At 35.1% G+C, this 17,783-nt stretch overlaps 1 protein-coding gene across 1 annotated transcript in view; it reads left to right on the top strand.

Moving 5' to 3' along the window:
• Positions 1–17,300, top strand: part of IFT74 (intraflagellar transport 74) — a 105,375-nt gene extending 88,075 nt beyond the window's left edge. The window contains exons 17-20 of the mRNA XM_073228414.1: positions 3,892–4,055; positions 4,595–4,720; positions 15,630–15,690; positions 16,964–17,300. Coding sequence (XP_073084515.1) covers positions 3,892–4,055; positions 4,595–4,720; positions 15,630–15,690; positions 16,964–17,082 — 470 coding nt within the window. The 3' untranslated portion in view covers positions 17,083–17,300. The remainder of the gene's footprint in view (positions 1–3,891; positions 4,056–4,594; positions 4,721–15,629; positions 15,691–16,963) is intronic.
• Positions 17,301–17,783: the final 483 nt, after the last annotated feature.

Genomic DNA, 17,783 nt, shown 5'->3' with positions numbered 1-17,783 from the left:
TTGGATGGTAACACTGTAATAAATATGTGTTCAAGACTTGAATGACTCTCTATTTACAAATATAACAACTATCAGAGTATAAAATATAAAATACTTTTAAAAAATGCTTCTAAAGACACTGATTTAAGAAAGGAGGTTGTTACCAACTGTGATATAATGAGTTATAAGAAATACATATTTGGTCATTATTATGACCAAATACATGTTTCCCAGCTATATTTGGTCTTCATCCACAGTTCCTGAAATAAATATAAAGAGAAAATAATGAAAAGAGGCAGAGAAAATAATATGTATGTACAGGGAACAATACATCCCTCTATAAGATTAAATTTTATCATCAAAATTACTTTAAATTTTTTATTTTACTTCAAAATACATTACTTTAATATACAAACCTTTCACCCCTAAATCTCATAAGTAAAAAGAAGAGGTTCATGTTTGATTTTTGATACTCTTAAATACCACTGGATTTTTCTGAGGATGCTCATATTCCCTTTTAAAATAGAGGAAAATGAAAGCAAAATGTTCTAAGATGAAATGTATTGTTATATCTCTATCTACAAATAAGTAACTACAGGATGTATTGAATTATTGCCATGCCTAACCCTGGAAACACAGGGGAGGAAAAACTGGCCAGGACATATTTGAATTCAGATTCTTCATCTGGTTATGCAGGATATATATCTCAAACCAAGGACCTCTCGTCTGGGTAAGCGTGATGACCCCTATACTACAGAAACCTTCCCAAAAGGATACATATTTCAATTACTTTTTTGAATTAGCTTTAATCAGATTTTACTTGGTAGCTATAAGAAAAGCAAAACAAAGAATGATGCCTGGTGGAGACTGCAGTGGCAGAATTGACCAAGTATTATTGTTCCTCTTCCCATAGTCCACTGTTGCTCAAAAAGGCATCTTTTTGGATCATAAAAATAACATTTGCTGTCTTAAAAATTTCATAAAGACAATAATATCACTCAGCCCCAAAGCTTGACTGGTTGTGTGATGTTGGGCAAACTACCTTTCTAAGCTTCATTTTCCTCACATATAACACGCACCCCTTTGGGCTGTTATGAAAAGTAAATGAGATAAACATATAAAGCCAGGCACATTTCAGGTACTCAGTGATACTGGTTCCATCCTTTACCTTTCTCTCACTTTAAAAAAGGATTTTTAAAGCCAAAACCACAAAGTTAAGGAGTCTGAAAGAAAGAAGGTAGATATTATATAATTCTATCAGAATGGAACATTTTTTAAAATACTGTTTTCTGATTACATATGTAATTCATATTCATTATAGAGGATTTGGGAGATACAGAAAAGCATAAATTAAAAAATTAAAAATATTTGTAATCCCACTATAAAGACTTTATTAAAATTTTGATATTTATCTTTCTTGTCTTTTTTCTACATTTTATCCCATCTTGGAAAAAAAGAAAAAGCCTTTCCTGAGTTTTCTTTACCCAGCCGTCATCCTTCTCTTTCAAAAGTTATGCAGCCAAATTTCTTACAGCCTTCCTCTCGCTCTTACTTCTGGTTCTCTCTGTGAAATCTGTTCTTAACAGGTAGGCCAAGGTATTCCAGTAAATCCAACATTATTTTTGTATTTTTTTTTAAATTTTTAATTAGTGTTCTGCACTATAAACCCCTCCTTTATTCTTGAGATGTCTTTCCCCATGGGCTCTAATTTTTCTTATTTCTTTGATCATTTCTTATTCTTTATAGGATCCTTCACATCAGTTTGTTCTTTAAAAATTTGATATTCTTACATGTTCTGTCATGAACATCTTTTATTTGTCTCCATCTGATGCTTCTGAGGTGTCCCAAACTCAGCATTTCCTAAACTGACTTCAATCCATCATTTCATTCCCTCCCACAAACAAAAGTTTGTACCTCCCTCTGCCTACCCTACCATCTGTTTGTTTACTCAAGTTGGAAATATGATTCTTCATTGATTCCACTCCTGGATCTGGTCAGTTGCCTACTTCTTCAGCCCCAAATACCTTGAGTCCCTCTTGATCTCTTCTGCCTTGTTTCCTCATTTATGTCCATCTGATATAACTGCATATTTCATATGGTCTTCTTCCACTGGACAATAGGCTCTATAAGGATAAAGATTCTTATATGCTTTGTTCATTGTTATATCCCCCATGCCTAGAAATTTGCCAAACATGTAGAAAGCATTTAATACATTTTGTTTAATGAAAACAAATCCCCAGAGTGTCTATACCAGCCTAAGATTTCTTACCTAGATCACTGAATGAGTTAAGTAACTGGTATTCATGAATGTGGTTAGCTATTCCAATTAATTTTCGACATTGCAACCAGAATGAACTTTCTAAAATCTAATTATGCTATATTCTTATTTAAAACTCACTGATGGCTTGCCATAGCCCTTAGGATAAAGTCCCTGCTCCCTCTCTCACTTAAAAAGCCCTTCATGAACTAAAGTCCTACTAAGTTTTCAGTTTTATCTCCTGCCACTACCCACTTTGAACTTTGGTTCTAGTCATACTGACTTCTGTTATTTGCCCAAAATTATCATGCTTTCTTACCTCTAGACTTTGCACATGTTGATTGTTTTCTCTAGAACACTTTTACTTTTTTCCTTTGATTCCTAATCATTAAGGCATCAGTTAAAAGGCATGTTTTAAAGAGCTCCTGCATGCCCTTATGACATCAGGTATTACTCTTTTCTTAGTAGTTATCCAGTTTATTGTAAACGCTTATTTAATTGCCTGGTTCTATCTTTAGAATATAGCTCCTTGAGAAAAAACAATGTCTGTTGATTTCTATTATATTCTTAGCAGGTGGCATATAGTAGGTGCTCCATACTTTTGAAAGAAAGAATGAGAACACACAATGCTACCCCATAGGCATATGTACAGTCAGTCCTCATTTTTCATAGATTCTGTTGTGAATTTTCCTACTCAGTAAAATTAATTTGTAACCCCAAAATCAATTCTTGCAGCACTGTTTCACAGTCATTGGTAGAAATGTGCAGAATCATGAAAAACTTGAACTGCCTTACATGCTTATTCCCAGCAGAGGTCAAATAAGGCAACACTCTGCCTTCCTGTTATAGTTCTCATACTGTTAACAGATATCCTTTTTGTGGTATATTTAGTGCCGCTTTTCTCCACGTTTGTGCTTTTTGTTGGTGATTTTGCTATTTCATGTGGCCCCTAAGCCACTGCTGAACTGTGGTGTCTCGTGTTCCTAAGCACAGGAAAGCTGTGATGTGCCTTATGGAGAAAATGTGTTATAAACAGCTTAGCTTGTTTAGGTATAAGTTGGCCTTGAGTTCAGTGTTAATGAATCAACAGTATTATTAAATAAGATGTGTTTAAACAAACATAAAAGAAGGTTTTGTGGTAGTTGGACGATGGAAATATTGTAACCAGAGACTCATAGGAACCTAACTGTATTTCCTCTAAGAGCAATAGTTCAGTATTTGCTAACCCAGTGTTTATGTTGACTTTATAGAATATAACTATCACAAGTAATGAAAATTGCCTATATATGTAATTATAGTATTTTGTTCAAATATATATATAAAATGTTTCATAGTTTGCTTTTTTCCACACATAACTGTGTGCATGTGTCATGCTCTTATTAAAAACAATGGGTCTTATCTCATATGTTATATTATTAAGAAAAAAACTATGTGTGTTCTTTTATGTTGTATGAACATGGATGTAAGTGTGGCTAATATGCATTAGGTTATGTTGGTTATCTGGGGGATGAGTATTTTTTTCTTAATTCTTAGTAGATGTGTTTCTTTTGCAGACATATTTGTAAACCATGGTTTTTAATGGATGTGTTGCATTTCCTTTTGTGAAAGAAATTAAGTTTTGACTAATTATGTCCTTACATTTTCTAATGTTTTAGATACTCAACATCTACAGTTGGATCTGCAGAAAATGGAGCTTCTGGAAAGTAAGATGACTGAGGAACAACACTCTCTAAAATGCAAAATTAAGCAAATGACAGCTGATCTGGAGACATATAATAATTTGCCAGCTTTAAAATCATCAGGTGAAGAAAAGAAAAAGGTAAATTATTAACACTCTTACAAAATTATAATTCAAATTTTTTTTCTTGTTCAAATTTAACATGTATGTAATTTATTGAATATATTATTTTCAGTTCATTAATACATAAGCTAAGAATAAAATAAAGATGTTTACATACATAGTAAGAATTTAGCATGATTTAAGTTTTAAACAGAAGGCAAAAATTGAAAATCAAGGGATAGAGCATTTCAACAAATACAGACTTTGTAAAGTGTAGATTTGATTATGATATCTCACTACTTAAGACTTCTCAATGGCTTTTCAGTGATATTTACATTAAAAAGTAAATTTTTGGGGGTAGAAACAGATACAGCAGACTTAATAGAGTTTTTATTAATACAGTTAATTTAGTTAATTATAGTTCAAAGGATATTTTTACAAACATGTTTTAGAGTAATTATAGCCTGAGTAGAATTTTATGAGCAAATTTTTGAAATTATTCAAATTAAATATGATTTATATTGGTTTGCTAGATATTTACTAAAGCTTGTTATTTACTTCTATTTGGGTTTATCTAGAAATTACATCATGAGAGGACAGTACTATCAACCCGCAGAAATGCCTTTAAGAAAATAATGGAGAAACTAAACGTAGAATATGAAACACTAAAAACACAACTGCAAGAAAATGAGACACATTCTCAGGTAAAAAAGACTGGAATTCATATCTTTTTTAGGCTGTCTTAATGTCTTAATCTATATTTTCACTCCAATACAATCCTTTCCTTTTTTTTTTTTAACCTGCTTTATCTTCCAGATTCTCTGTCTTTAAAGGTATCCCAATTCTTACAATCTCTACTCAAAATGAATTTATTCCTGCTTTCCTGCTTCTTAAAATATTGTATTGAAGACTTATTTTATACTGCACACTGTTATGGGCATACCCATTATGATAAATAAGTTTAAAATTTTTCAAAAGCAAGTAATTTTTTTTCCTTTGGTATCATTAATCTACAATTACCTGAGGAACATTATGTTCACAAGACTCCCCCCTTCACCAAGTCCCCTCCATATACCCCATTAGTCACTGTCCATCAGCATAGTAAGATGCTGTAAAGTCACTACTTGTCTTCTTTGTGTTGCACAACCCTCTCTGTGCTGCCCCCCACATAATACATGCTAATCGTAAGGCCCCCTTTCTTCTTCCACCCCCTTCTCCCTCCCTTCCCACCCATCTTCCCCAGTCCCTTTCCCTTTGGTAACTATTAGTCCCTTCTTGGGTTCTGTGATTGTGCTGCTGTTTTGTTCCTTCACTGTGTCCTTTGTTCTTATATTCCACATATGAATGAAATCATTTGGTACTTGTCTTTCTCTGCCTGCCTTATTTCACTGATCATAATACCCTCTAGCTCCAGTCCATGTTGTTGCAATTGGTAGGATTTGTTTTCTTCTTATGGCTGAATAATATTCCATTCTGTATATGTACCACATCTTCTTTATCCATTCATCTACTGATGGACACTTAGGTTGCTTCCATTTCTTGGCTATTGTAAGTAGTGCAGCGATAAACATAGGGGTGCATCTGTCTTTTTCAAACTGGAGTGCTGCATTCTTAGGGTAAATTCCTAGAAGTGGAATTCCTGGGTCAAATGGTATTTCTATTTTGAGCTTTTTGAGGAACTCCATACTGCTTTCCACAATGGTTGAACTAATTTACATTCCCACCAGCAGTGTAGGAGGGTTCCCCTTTCTCCACAACGTCGCCAACATTTGTTGTTGTTTGTCTTTTGGATGGTGGTGTGAGGTGATATCTCATTGTAGTTTTAATTAGCATTTCTCTGATGACTAGCGATGTGGAGCATCTTTTCATATGTCTGTTGGCCATCTGAATTTCTTCTTTGGAGAACTGTCTGTTCAGCTCCTCTGCCCTTTTTTAATTGGATTGTTAGCTTTTTGTTTGTTGAGTTGTGTGAGCTCTATATATTTTGGATGTCAACCCTTTATCAGATCTGTCATTTATGAATATATTCTTCCATACTGTAGGATACTTTTTTGTTCTATTGATGGTGTCCTTTGCTGTACAGAAGTTTTTCAGCTTAATATAGTCCCACTTGTTCATTTTTGCTTTTCTTTCTCTTACCTGGGGAGATATGTTCATGAAGAAGTTGCTCATGTTTATGCCCAAGAGATTTTTGCCTATGTTTTTTTCTAAGAATTTTATGGTTTCATGGCTTACATTCAGGTCTTTGACCCATTTCAAATTTACTTTTGTATATAGGGTTAGACAGTGATCCAGTTTCGTTCTCTTACATGTAGCTGTCCAGTTTTGCAAACACCAGCTGTTGAAGAGGCTGTCATTTCCCCATTGTATGTCCATGACTCCATTATTGTATATTAATTGACCATATATGTTTGGGTTAATGTCTGGAGACTGTATATTGTTCCACTGGTCTGTGGCTCTGTTCTTGTGCCAGTACCAAATTGTCTTGATTACTGTGGCTTTGTAGCAGAGCTTTAAGTTGGGGAGCAAGATCCCTCCCACTTTATTCTTCCTTCTGAGGATTGCTTTGGCTATTCGGAGTTTTTGGTAGTTCCATATGAATTTTAGAATTATTTGTTCCAGTTCGTTGAAGAATGCTGCTGGTAATTTGATAGGAATTGCATTGAATCTGTAGATTGCTTTGGCCAGGATGGCCATTTTGACAATATTAATTCTTCCTAGCCAAGAGCATGGGATGAGTTTCCATTTGTTAGTGTCCTCTTTAATTTCTCTTAAGAATGTCTTGTAGTTTTTGGGGAATAGGTTTTTCTCTTCTTTGGTTAGGTTTATTCCTAGGTATTTTATTCTTTTTGATGCTATTGTGAATGAAATTGTCTTCCTGATTTCTCTTTCTATTAGTTTATTGTTAGTATATAGGAAAGCCACAGTTTTCTGGGTGTTAATTTTGTATCCTGCAACTTTGCTGTATTCTGATATCAGATCTAGTTATTTTGGAGTGGAGTCTTTATGATTTTTTTATGTACAATATCATGTCATCTGCAAATAGTGACAGTTTGACTTCTCCTTTACCTGTCTGGATTCCTTGTATTTCTTTGTTTTGTCTAATTGCCACGGTATGTTGAATAACAGTGGGGAGAGTGGGCATCCCTGTCTTGTTCCTGATCTTAGAGGAAATGCTTTCAGCTTCTCACTGTTCATTAAGATGTTGGCTGTGGGTTTTTCATATATGGCCTTTATTATGTTGAGGTACTTGCCCTCTATACCCATTTTGCTGAGAGTTGTTATCATGAATGGATGTTGAATTTTGTCGAATGCTTTTTCAGCATCTATGGAGATGATCATCTGATTTTTGTCCTTTTTGTTTATGTGGTGGATGCTGTTGATGGATTTTCAAATGTTGTACCATCCTTGCATGCCTGAGATGAATCCCACTTGATCATGGTGTATGATCCTTTTGATGTACTTTTGAATTCGGTTTGCTAATATTTTGTTGAGTATTTTTGCATATATGTTCATCAGGGATATTGGTCTGTAATTTTCTTTTTTGGTGGGGTCTTTGCCTGGTTTTGGTATTAGGGTGACACTGGCTTCATAGAATGAGTCTGGAAGTGTTCCCTCTTCTTCTATTTTTTGGAAAACTTTAAGGAGAATGGGTATAATGTCTTCTCTGTATGTCTGATAAAACTCTATGGTAAATCCATCTGGCTCAGGAGTTTTGCTCCTGGGTAGTATTTTGTTTACCGATTCAGTTTCATTGCTGGTAATTGGTCTGTTTAGTTTTGTGTTTCTTCCTTGGTCAGTCTTGGAAGGTTGTATTTTTCTAGGAAGTTGTCCATTTCTTCTAGGTTTTCCAGCTTGTTAGCATATAGTTTTTTGTAGTATTCCTAATAATTCTTTGTATTTCTGTGGTGTCCATTGTGATTTTTCCTTTCTTGTTTCTGATTCTGTTGATGTGTGTAGATTCTCTTTTTCTTTTTATAAGTCTGGCTGGGGGCTTTTGTATTTTATTTCTTTTCTCAAAGAACCAGCTCTTGGTTTCATAGATTTTTTACTATTGTTTTTTTCTTCTCAATTCTATTTATTTCTTCTCTGATCTTTATTATGTCCCTCCTTCTGCTGGCTTTAGGCCTCATTTGTTCTTCTTTGTCCAATTTCAATAATTGTGTCTTTAGACTATTCATTTGGGATTGTTCTTCCTTCTTTAAATATGCCTGGATTGCTATATACTTTCCTCTTATAACTGCTTTTGTTGCGTCCCACAGTAGTTGGGGCTTTGTGTTGTTGCTGTCATTTGTTTCCATATATTGCTTGATCTCTATTCTAATTTGGTCATTGATCCATTGATTATTTAGGAGCATGTTGTTAAGCCTGCATGTGTTTCTGAGCCTTTTTGCTTTCTTTGTACAATTTATTTCTAGTTTTATACCTTTGTGGTCTTAAAAGTTGGCAGGGTTTCAATCTTTTGGAATTTACTGAGGCTCTTTTTGTGGCCTAGTATGTGGTCTGTTCTGGAGAATGTTCCATGTACACTTGAGAAGAATGTGTATCCTGTTGCTTTTGGATGTAGAGTTCTGTAGATGTCTGTTAGGTCCATCTGTTGTAGTGTGTTGTTCAGTGCCTCTGTGTCCTTACTTATTTTCTGTCTGGTGGATCTGTCCTTTGGAGTGAGTGGTGTGTTAAAGTATCCCAAAATGAATGCATTGCATTCTATTTCCTCTTTTAATTCTGTTAGTATTTGTTTCACATATATTGGTGTTCCTGTATTGTGTGCATATATGTTTATAATGGTTATATCCTCTTGTTGGACTGAGCCCTTTATCATTATGTAATGTCCTTCTTTATCTCTTGTTACTTTCTTTGTTCTGAAGTCTATTTTGTCTGATAGTAGTATTGCAACACCTGCTTTTTTCTCCCTGTTGTTTACATGGAATATCTTTTTCCATCCCTTGACTTTTAATCTGTGCATGTCTTTGGGTTTGAGGTGAGTCTCTTGTAAGCAGTGTATGGATGAGTCTTGCTTTTTTATCCATTCTGTTACTCTGTGTCTTTTGATTGCTGCATTCAGTCCATTTACATTTAGGGTCATTATTGAAAGATATGTACTTATTGCTGTTGCAGGCTTTAGGTTCGTGATTACCAAAGGTTCAAGGTTAGCTTCTTTACTATCTTACTATCTAACTTAACTCACTTATTGAGCTATTATAAACACAGTCTGATGATTCTTTATTTCTCTCCTTTCTTATTCCTCCTCCATTCTTTGTATGTTAGGTGTTTTTTTGTTTTTTTGTTTGTTTGTTTGTGCTCTTTTGTGTTTCCTTTGACTGCTTTTGTGGATAGTTGATTTTAATTTTTACCTTTCATTAGTATTTGATTGTTCTGCTTTCTTTGCTGTGATTTTATTTTCTCTGGTGACATCTGTTTAGCCTTAGGAGTGCTTCCATCTAGAGCAGTCCCTCTAAAATACCCTGTAGTGGTGGTTTGTGGGAGGCAAATTCCCTCAACTTTTGCTTGTCTAGGAATTGTTTAAACCCTCCTTCATATTTAAATGATAATCGTGCTGGATACAGTATCCTTGGTTCAAGGCCTTTCTGTTTGATTGCATTAAATATATCATGCCATTCTCTTCTGGCCTGTAAGGTTTCTGTTGAGAAGTCTGATGATAACCTGATGGGTTTTTCTTGGTAGGTGAACTTTTCTCTCTGGCTGCCTTTAATACTCTGTCCTTGTCTTTGATCTTTGCCATTTTAATTATTATGTGTCTTGGTGTGTCCTCCTTTGGTCCCTTGTGTTGGGAGTTCTGTGTGCTTCCGTGGTCTGAGAGTTTATTTCTGCCCCCAGTTTGGGGAAGTTTTCAGCAATTCTTTCTTCAAAGACACTTTCTATCCCTTTTTCGCTCTCTTCTTCTTCTGGTACCCCTATAATGTGAATATTGTTCCATGTTGATTGGTCACACAGTTCTCTTAATATTCTTTCATTCCTGGAGATCCTTTTATCTCTCTCTGCGTCAGCTTCTCTGCATTCCTGTTCTCTGATTTCTATTCCATTAATGGCCTCTTACATCTCATTCATTCTGCTTTTAAGTCCTTCCAGAGATTGTTTTATTTCTGTATTCTCCCTCCTTAGCTCTTGCATATTTCTCTGCAAGTCCATCAGCATGGTTATGACCTTTATTTTGAATTCTTTTTCAGGAAGATTGGTTTAAGTCTGTTTCCTCAGATTCCCTCTCAGGGGAAGATGTCTGGGTTTTTCTGGTCTGTATCAAATTCTTTTTTCTTTTCATGGCAATAGAGGTAGTCATAAGCAGTTGGTGCGTGTGTCAGCTGGGAGGACCAAGACCCTTTCCACTTGCTCCTGGCCTTCCTTTCCTGGGAGAATGGCGGCCCCTACCAGCTTGTGCTGGGCAACTGTGCGCAGATGGGGTCTCTGATTCTTGCCCGGGCCACTGTGGAGTTAAGCTCCGTGCGGTTGCTGTGGGCCTGGCTGCTTTCAGGAAGCTGCTCCGCTATGGAGGGTCCGCGCTGGCAGGGGAATAGGCAGCAGGCTGTTTATCGCCGTGAGGAGCCTCCAAGCTGCGCTGTCGCCCAGGGGTTAGGGCACCTGGAGTTCCCCAGGATTCCCAGCTGCTGGGCTGATTGCGCCGGGATGCTTCTGTCCAACTGTGAGGCCCCTGTCCCTTTAAAACTTTCAGAAATCACTTGCTCTTCTTTTGTCCCAGGACACCGGCTGTGGGGTCCCGCTTGCAGGTTTTACTGTCCCATTTCCCTAGTATCCAGCACCCCATGCACTCACTGTGTCTGTGCTCTGGTGTGGAAGGCTGGGGCTGGGTATTTAGCAGTCCTGGGCTCCTGCTCCCTCCCCGCTCCAACTCCTCTCCTCCTGCTAGGAGTTGGGGTGAGGAGCCTGCTCAGGTCCCACCGGGCCACAATTTGTATCTTACCCCCTTCACGAGACGCTGGATTCTCGCAGGTGTAGATGTAGCCTGGCTGTTGTACTGTATCTTCTGGTCTCTCTTTTAGGAATAGTTGTATTTATTGTATTTTCAAAAATATATATGTTTTGGGGAGGTGATTTCCATTGTCCTACTCACAATGCTATCTTGGCCTCTCCTCAAAGCAAGTAATTTTTAATGCAGAAACTTTGCTAACACATAAAACTACCATTTAAGAAAATCAACCATAATATACCTAGTATCCTACCACCCAGGAGAGTAATTGTCATTTTTGTGTGGGTCCTTTTAGTCCTTATGTGTATGTTATGTGTACACACACTTTGTACATATGCACATGTACACATTTCTATATATTTATAAAAATGATATCATATGCTACATATTATTTTTCATTAACTGTACATATGTACTTCCCTTGTTAGTAGATATTTTAAAAATATGATTCTATGTAATATTTGACTATATGAATATAGTATAATTCACTGAACCAATCCAAATTGTTTGACATTTAGGTTATTTTTAGTTTTAAAACTGTTCAAATAACTGTTCAAATGCTATCAAGAGAAGTCCTATCCTTGAACTTCTTGATTTACATCTCTGATTAGTTACATAAGATGTACAAACAAGGCCCTTTTTCATATCACTCATCCTACTGGTAATTATTCAAACATGGTCTGAGGTATTCTATATTGAGAGCTCTATCTGAGATGACAGAGATGATATATGCTTCATTTATTTTCTCCCCAGCACTGTCTAGTGGCTGGCACATAATAGGTGGTCAGTAAATATTTGTTGGAAGATTAAATGAAGCATTATGTGTTACACACAATCAGTAATTATGGTCTGATTGGTCATTCTCATATCTCATAGCCTATGTAGCAACTATGATTTATTCTAAATGCATTAAAATATTTTCTTCCTTTTCTTTACATTATAGTATTATGATAGATAACCATCTTTAACATTTTGGTATAATATTCTTGTAAATTTTTTTCCCTTTGCAGCTATACATCCATTACTAATTTATTGTTTTTACAAAAAGGAAATCATTCTGTACATATAATCTTTTTTTCCCTCTTTTGAAATTGAAGTATAGTTGATACACAGTATTACAATGGTTTGAAGTATACAATGCTGTGATTCAACAGTTGCTCACATTATTAAATCTTCATCTTCACTAGTGTAGTTACTGTCTGTCAACATAGGAAAATGTTACCAAACCACTGACTATATTCTCCATGTTACAGTTCCATTCCCATGACCAACTTATATTATGATTGAGAATTTCTATGCCCCTTTGTCCCCCTCACCCTTCCCAACCACCTACCCCAATCCCTCCCCCATGGTAACCACTTGTCACTTTTTCAGAGTCTATGAGTCTACTGCTATTTTGTACATTTTGTTTTGTTTTTAGATACTACAAATAAGTGAATTAATATACAGATTTCTGTGTATTAATTTTGTATCCTGCAACTTTTCTCAATCTAGTTATTAGTTCTAATAGATTTTTGGTGGAGTCTAGGGTTTTCTATGTGTAGTATCATATCATTGGCAAATAGTGACAGTTTTACTTCTTCCTTACCAATTTGGATGCCTTCTATCTCTTTATCTTGTCTAATTGCCATGTCTAGGACTTCCTATGCATAGTCTTTAAGCATTTATTTTCTTAAATTTTCAAGCTCTTCTTTGATGGCATTTTTATGACATCAGATATTTCATGTACCACTTAGATATACCACTTTTTTAAAAGGTATACTTTATATTTTTCTTGGAAGGGGTATAGTCTCACTAGAGTTTTCTACAACTTAAAGCTTAGAGTTCACTAACTTACATAGTTCAAATTTATCAGACATTCTGTCTCAACTTCATAATATAAAGTCTATATATAGACTTGTAAGTGAAAGAACTATCCCAAGCTGTTTAGAGTGTGGATGAGTGCTGGAGAAGGAACCTAAGAAAAAGTTTTTAATATCATTGTCTTAAATGATTCTTAAGCATAAGTACTGATATTTCTTACAGAATATCTGCCCTCCTCTTCCACTAAACAGATGACTTAAGGAGGAAAACATTTGGCAAACACAATTTCTTAGAGCTAGTAAATTGGCTACAATGTTTATTTTCACATTAAGTGCTAATCATATTCTATATTTTTATTGAAGTATATTTGATATGCAATCTTACATTGGTTTCAAGTATACAACACAGTGGTTCAACAGTTACCCATATTATTAAATCATCACCCCACTCTCACTAGTGCTGTTCTCTGTCAACATAGAAAAATGTCACAGAATCATTGACTATTATCCATGCTGTACTACCATCCCTGTGACCAACTTACATCATGATTGAGATTTTTGTGCCCCTTTATCCCCCTCATCCTCCTCATGCACCTACCCTGACCCTTCCCCCATGATAACTACTAGTCACTTCTCAGTGTCTATGAGTCTACAGCTATTTTGTTCATTTTGTTTTGTTTTGCTTTTATATTCCACAAATAAGTGAAATCATGGTATTTGTCTTTCTCCACCTAGCTTATTTCACTTTGCAAAATATCCTTTAGGTCCATCCATATTGTTGCAAATGGCAGGATGTTTTTTTATGGCTAAATAATCTTCTTTTGTGTATACATACCATATCCTCTTTATCCATTTATTGATGGACTTTGGTTGCTTCCTTATCTTAGCTATTGTAAATAATGCGCTAATGAACATAGGGATGTATATAGCTTTTCAAATCAGGGATTTGTTTTCTTCAGGTAAATTCCTAGAAGTGGAATTACTGGGTCATATGGTATTTCTAATTTTGGTTTTTTGAGGAACTTCCATACTGCTTTCCACAGTGGCTGCACCAATTTACATTCCCACTAATGTGCAGGAGGGTTCCCTTTTCTGCACATCCTCACTAATCATATTCTTAACCCCATATACCGATAACAGGAACTCACAAAGTAAGCCACAACTTACAGTCATTCTCTGTATTATTTGTTGCATTTTGTGAGTCCTAGTTGGTCAAATCAAATCCTAGCCTCTATCTTTTGCAACTTTTTCTTGAAAACTTTTTTGATATCTATAAATAATTTTACATAACAGTCCTTTTCTGAATGAGTGGCTGTTATTTACTTTAAATCATTTAAACATATTTATATTGCAACAAATTATAAAACTCCTAGAAGAAAACATAGGGAAAAAGCTTCTTGACATTAGTCTTGTAAATGATTTTTTAGCAAAAGCACAAGCAACAAAGGCAAAAATAAATAAGTGGAGCTACATCAAACTAAAAATCTTCTGCACAGTAAAAAAAAAAACAGCAAAATGAAAAAGCTACTTATGGAATGAGAGAAAGTATTTGCAGGTCATATATCTGATAAGGGGCTAATATCCAAAATATATGAAAAACTCATATCAAATTTTTTAAATATACAGATATTTCCTTCATGATATCCTCAGAAGTTTAAAGGCCAGTCAGTAATGTAAATGTTTGAAATAGAAAGAATTTGTCCATCTGACATACTGTTGCTCTTACAGCAATATTCTTTCATTTAGCACTTAAGAGGTCTGTTGCCTTTTAAGAAGGCCACCTCTCTGTATTAAGCAAAGGGGGAGAGTTTGATACTTGACTTTTTAAAAGGTCATTAAAGATTTATTGTCAAAAAAAGCGCTGACTGCTTCCATAAGTCCATCTTAATTTCAAGGTTCTTTCTGAGGAGTTAGATCTGATATAGTAGTCTTAGCTGACAGTACATACAGTTCATATAATTAATTAGTTATGATTCATCCTAATATCTAGCTATATCTCTTTGAAGAAACAATGGGATGGACGCTACATTAAGACTGAACTTATGCCCTAAAAATAATTTTAACATGAGAGTAGAAAGAAATATTAATGCTGTTTAAATTATCAAATTTTAAAAAATGATCATTACCTCTTATAAATGTGCATGCAGAACATTATTTTAATGTTCACTTTTCAGATGGTCCTTTGTTTAGGAAAAATATTATGTGCATCTTAAAAAAGAAAGGCTGTAACCTGAGTTACAAGGTTAATTAAATCAGAAAAACAATTTAATTCTATAACAGTAAAATTGTCTTCTGAGGAAGCAACCATCAATATAATATCCACATTAGCTTCCTGTTGATGCAGAAATTATTGTACCAGTGCCAGCTTTTTACCAGCCCTCATATAATCTTCACACTGCAGCTCTCCTCTTATCACGGCTTGTGGAATTAGACAGGAAATTTAGCCCTGGAAATAAGGAAGTTTCTCCTGTATAGCTGAACCTTTGACAGTGTTGTAATATATATTACATTGGTGGCATTACACTTCCAGTTTTCAAGGAGAGATTCTCATCACGTCCCGTTCTTCTTCTTTAAGTTCTTTTAGTAGAGGGAAAAATCATAAATTGTCTTTCACTTAGCATGTTCATTGGTATAATAAATATTTTTAATGTTTTCCAATTAAAATAAACACTGTATGTATTAATGTATTTACTATTGTTTAATCTTTCCTAAATTTCTTTTTGTCTACCATGGCTTTATCTCAGTAAAATGCAAGGGAGTTGATAAGATTTCAAGTTGAGTGGATTTTTTTTCTTATCTTCCTAAAAGGGTATATATAATTGTTTTTGAATATGGGCACTTGTTAACATTTTTCTTTTGTGTTTTTAGCTTACAAATTTGGAGAGGAAGTGGCAACACCATGAGCAAAATAATTTTGTGATGAAAGAATGTATCCTTTAAAAAGCTGCAAATGAATTTAAGGATTCTTTTTCTAGGAATTTCTTTTAAGAGAAATGAAATTCAGCACTCACTAATCAAATACCTAATCTGTACAAAATATGTGTGGAATAAATGAATAAGACTTAGTCCTACTCTATAATAGTAAGTGTGTGTGTGTGTGTGTGTGTGTGTGTGTGTACCAAAGTAATTAATAGAAAGCATACTGTACAAAGTCCTGGTGTGGCAGAGTCTCCAAGTGCACAGGCTTTGGAGTTGGGAGATCTAATTTTAAGTGTTGACTCTACCACTTACAGGTTACTGACTTTGGATAATTAATTTGCTTAAGCCTCAACTTATGATTTCAAATGCAGTCACTTCCTTCCCATAGAGTGACTAGAAGAATTATATATATCATATATGTGTGTACAGTTGTTTGTTGTGTGTAATGCGGTCCCAGTATATCTGGGCAGGAAAGAGAGATAAACCAAGTAGTGTCATGAGAAAGTTGGCTTTGAAGCTCATCTGTGTTTCATCTAGTGCACCTTCATCTCATTTGTACCAAGACAGTACATAGATCCCATCTTCTTGTTTATCTTTTGTGTGATCATAGGAGGAAGCAGCTGCTTGAGGACATGTTTTTTTATGGAGTTGTAAGAAACATTTCCCAAAAATGTGGGTTCTTCAACCCACTCAAGGATATCTCTGCATGGAGAACTAGCACCTGACTCACTGGTAGCATAGGTCTCTGGGACACTGCTGAACTTCAGCTCAGTGCAGCATGGACCCCACCTTCTCCAGATGAGATACTTTGGGGGCTCTATTTCCAGTGTTCATGCCACTTAGTTAAAGCCAGAGACTCCCATTCACAATATGCTAAAGTGAAGCACTCTAGTTTTGTACAGCATAAAGTAGATGATTTTGAAACAGTGAAGTCTAGAGACTTGCCTGAAATTCTGCATGATAGTCTAGAGAATATGGTTCTTCTGAACATTCAATTTTCTAATACCAGAATTAGACTGAGGTGCATAACATAGTAACTATAAAAAGCTTTTGTACTATAGGCAAATTTCTTTGAAACAAGTTTTGCTTGACATTTTAGGTTTCAGTTGATTCTTAATCTGTCAGAATAATATATTGTTTTTAAAAATATTTTTTAATTGTGCTTTTTTCTGTGCATCTCCAGTTTTCACTAAGAAACATACCAGTATGGTTTGGCTCCTTTCTGAACCACAATCAGAATAATATTTTTATTGACAGTGTTCCCCCTTAACTCACGTAATTAGTCATAGCAACCAAGAGTCAAGAGAGTGATTACCAGCCAATTATGAAGAACGTATCCAAACAGATTGCAGATTACAATAAAACCATCGTGGATGCTCTACATAACATGAATAGAAACTGAGTCTGAACCAACTGCAAGTCTCCCTAGAAGTATCTTCTTGCTGTTAAACTTGTTCAAGATGACTAAAAAATAACAGCTCACCCTCGAAAAGTTTTATCTAAAATTGTTGAATGCTATAATTTTTGTGGCCTCTTTGATGAGTAAAATTTTAATAGTACAATAGTTCAATAAATAGTTTGCATATGAAAATATATCATCTCCTTTATTATATTTGTTTTTTTGTGTGTGTGGGCGATAAAAATGCCTCAAAGAACACATAGAGAAACTAAGAAGTTAGTTGGTATAATCCATCTATGGCAGCAAATATCATCTTTTCATGTGTCAACTCTAGGTGGGATACTTAGTGTGACTCTAATTTAGCACTGATATCAATGTAGTTGATTTTTGCTTCTAGAAAAAGATACTAAGAATAGAACTAGGGAGATGTTTAGCTTTGAGCGTTACTTCCCAAATAAGATGTGTTTGGTGTGTTTTAAGGCATATGAACTCACAGGTAAATATATAACATATATTCTTTATATGTCAGTTATCCCTAAACATTTAGAATTAAACACTTGAATCTTTTCATTTGGAAAATATTTCCTCATGTGTTTACGGTAGGAAAAACATGAAGATTAAAAGAAATGCTGCACTTACAGTGGGCTGTTTTGGACTGACTTCTGGTGCTCTTTTCCCCATTGTAGTATACATAACTCTTTTGT

Source organism: Manis javanica, chromosome 2, assembly GCF_040802235.1.
Source record: "Manis javanica isolate MJ-LG chromosome 2, MJ_LKY, whole genome shotgun sequence".
Lineage (NCBI taxonomy): Eukaryota > Metazoa > Chordata > Mammalia > Pholidota > Manidae > Manis > Manis javanica.
The sequence above is the reverse complement of the archived record's forward strand: the minus strand, read 5'-3'. Positions and strand labels throughout refer to the sequence as shown.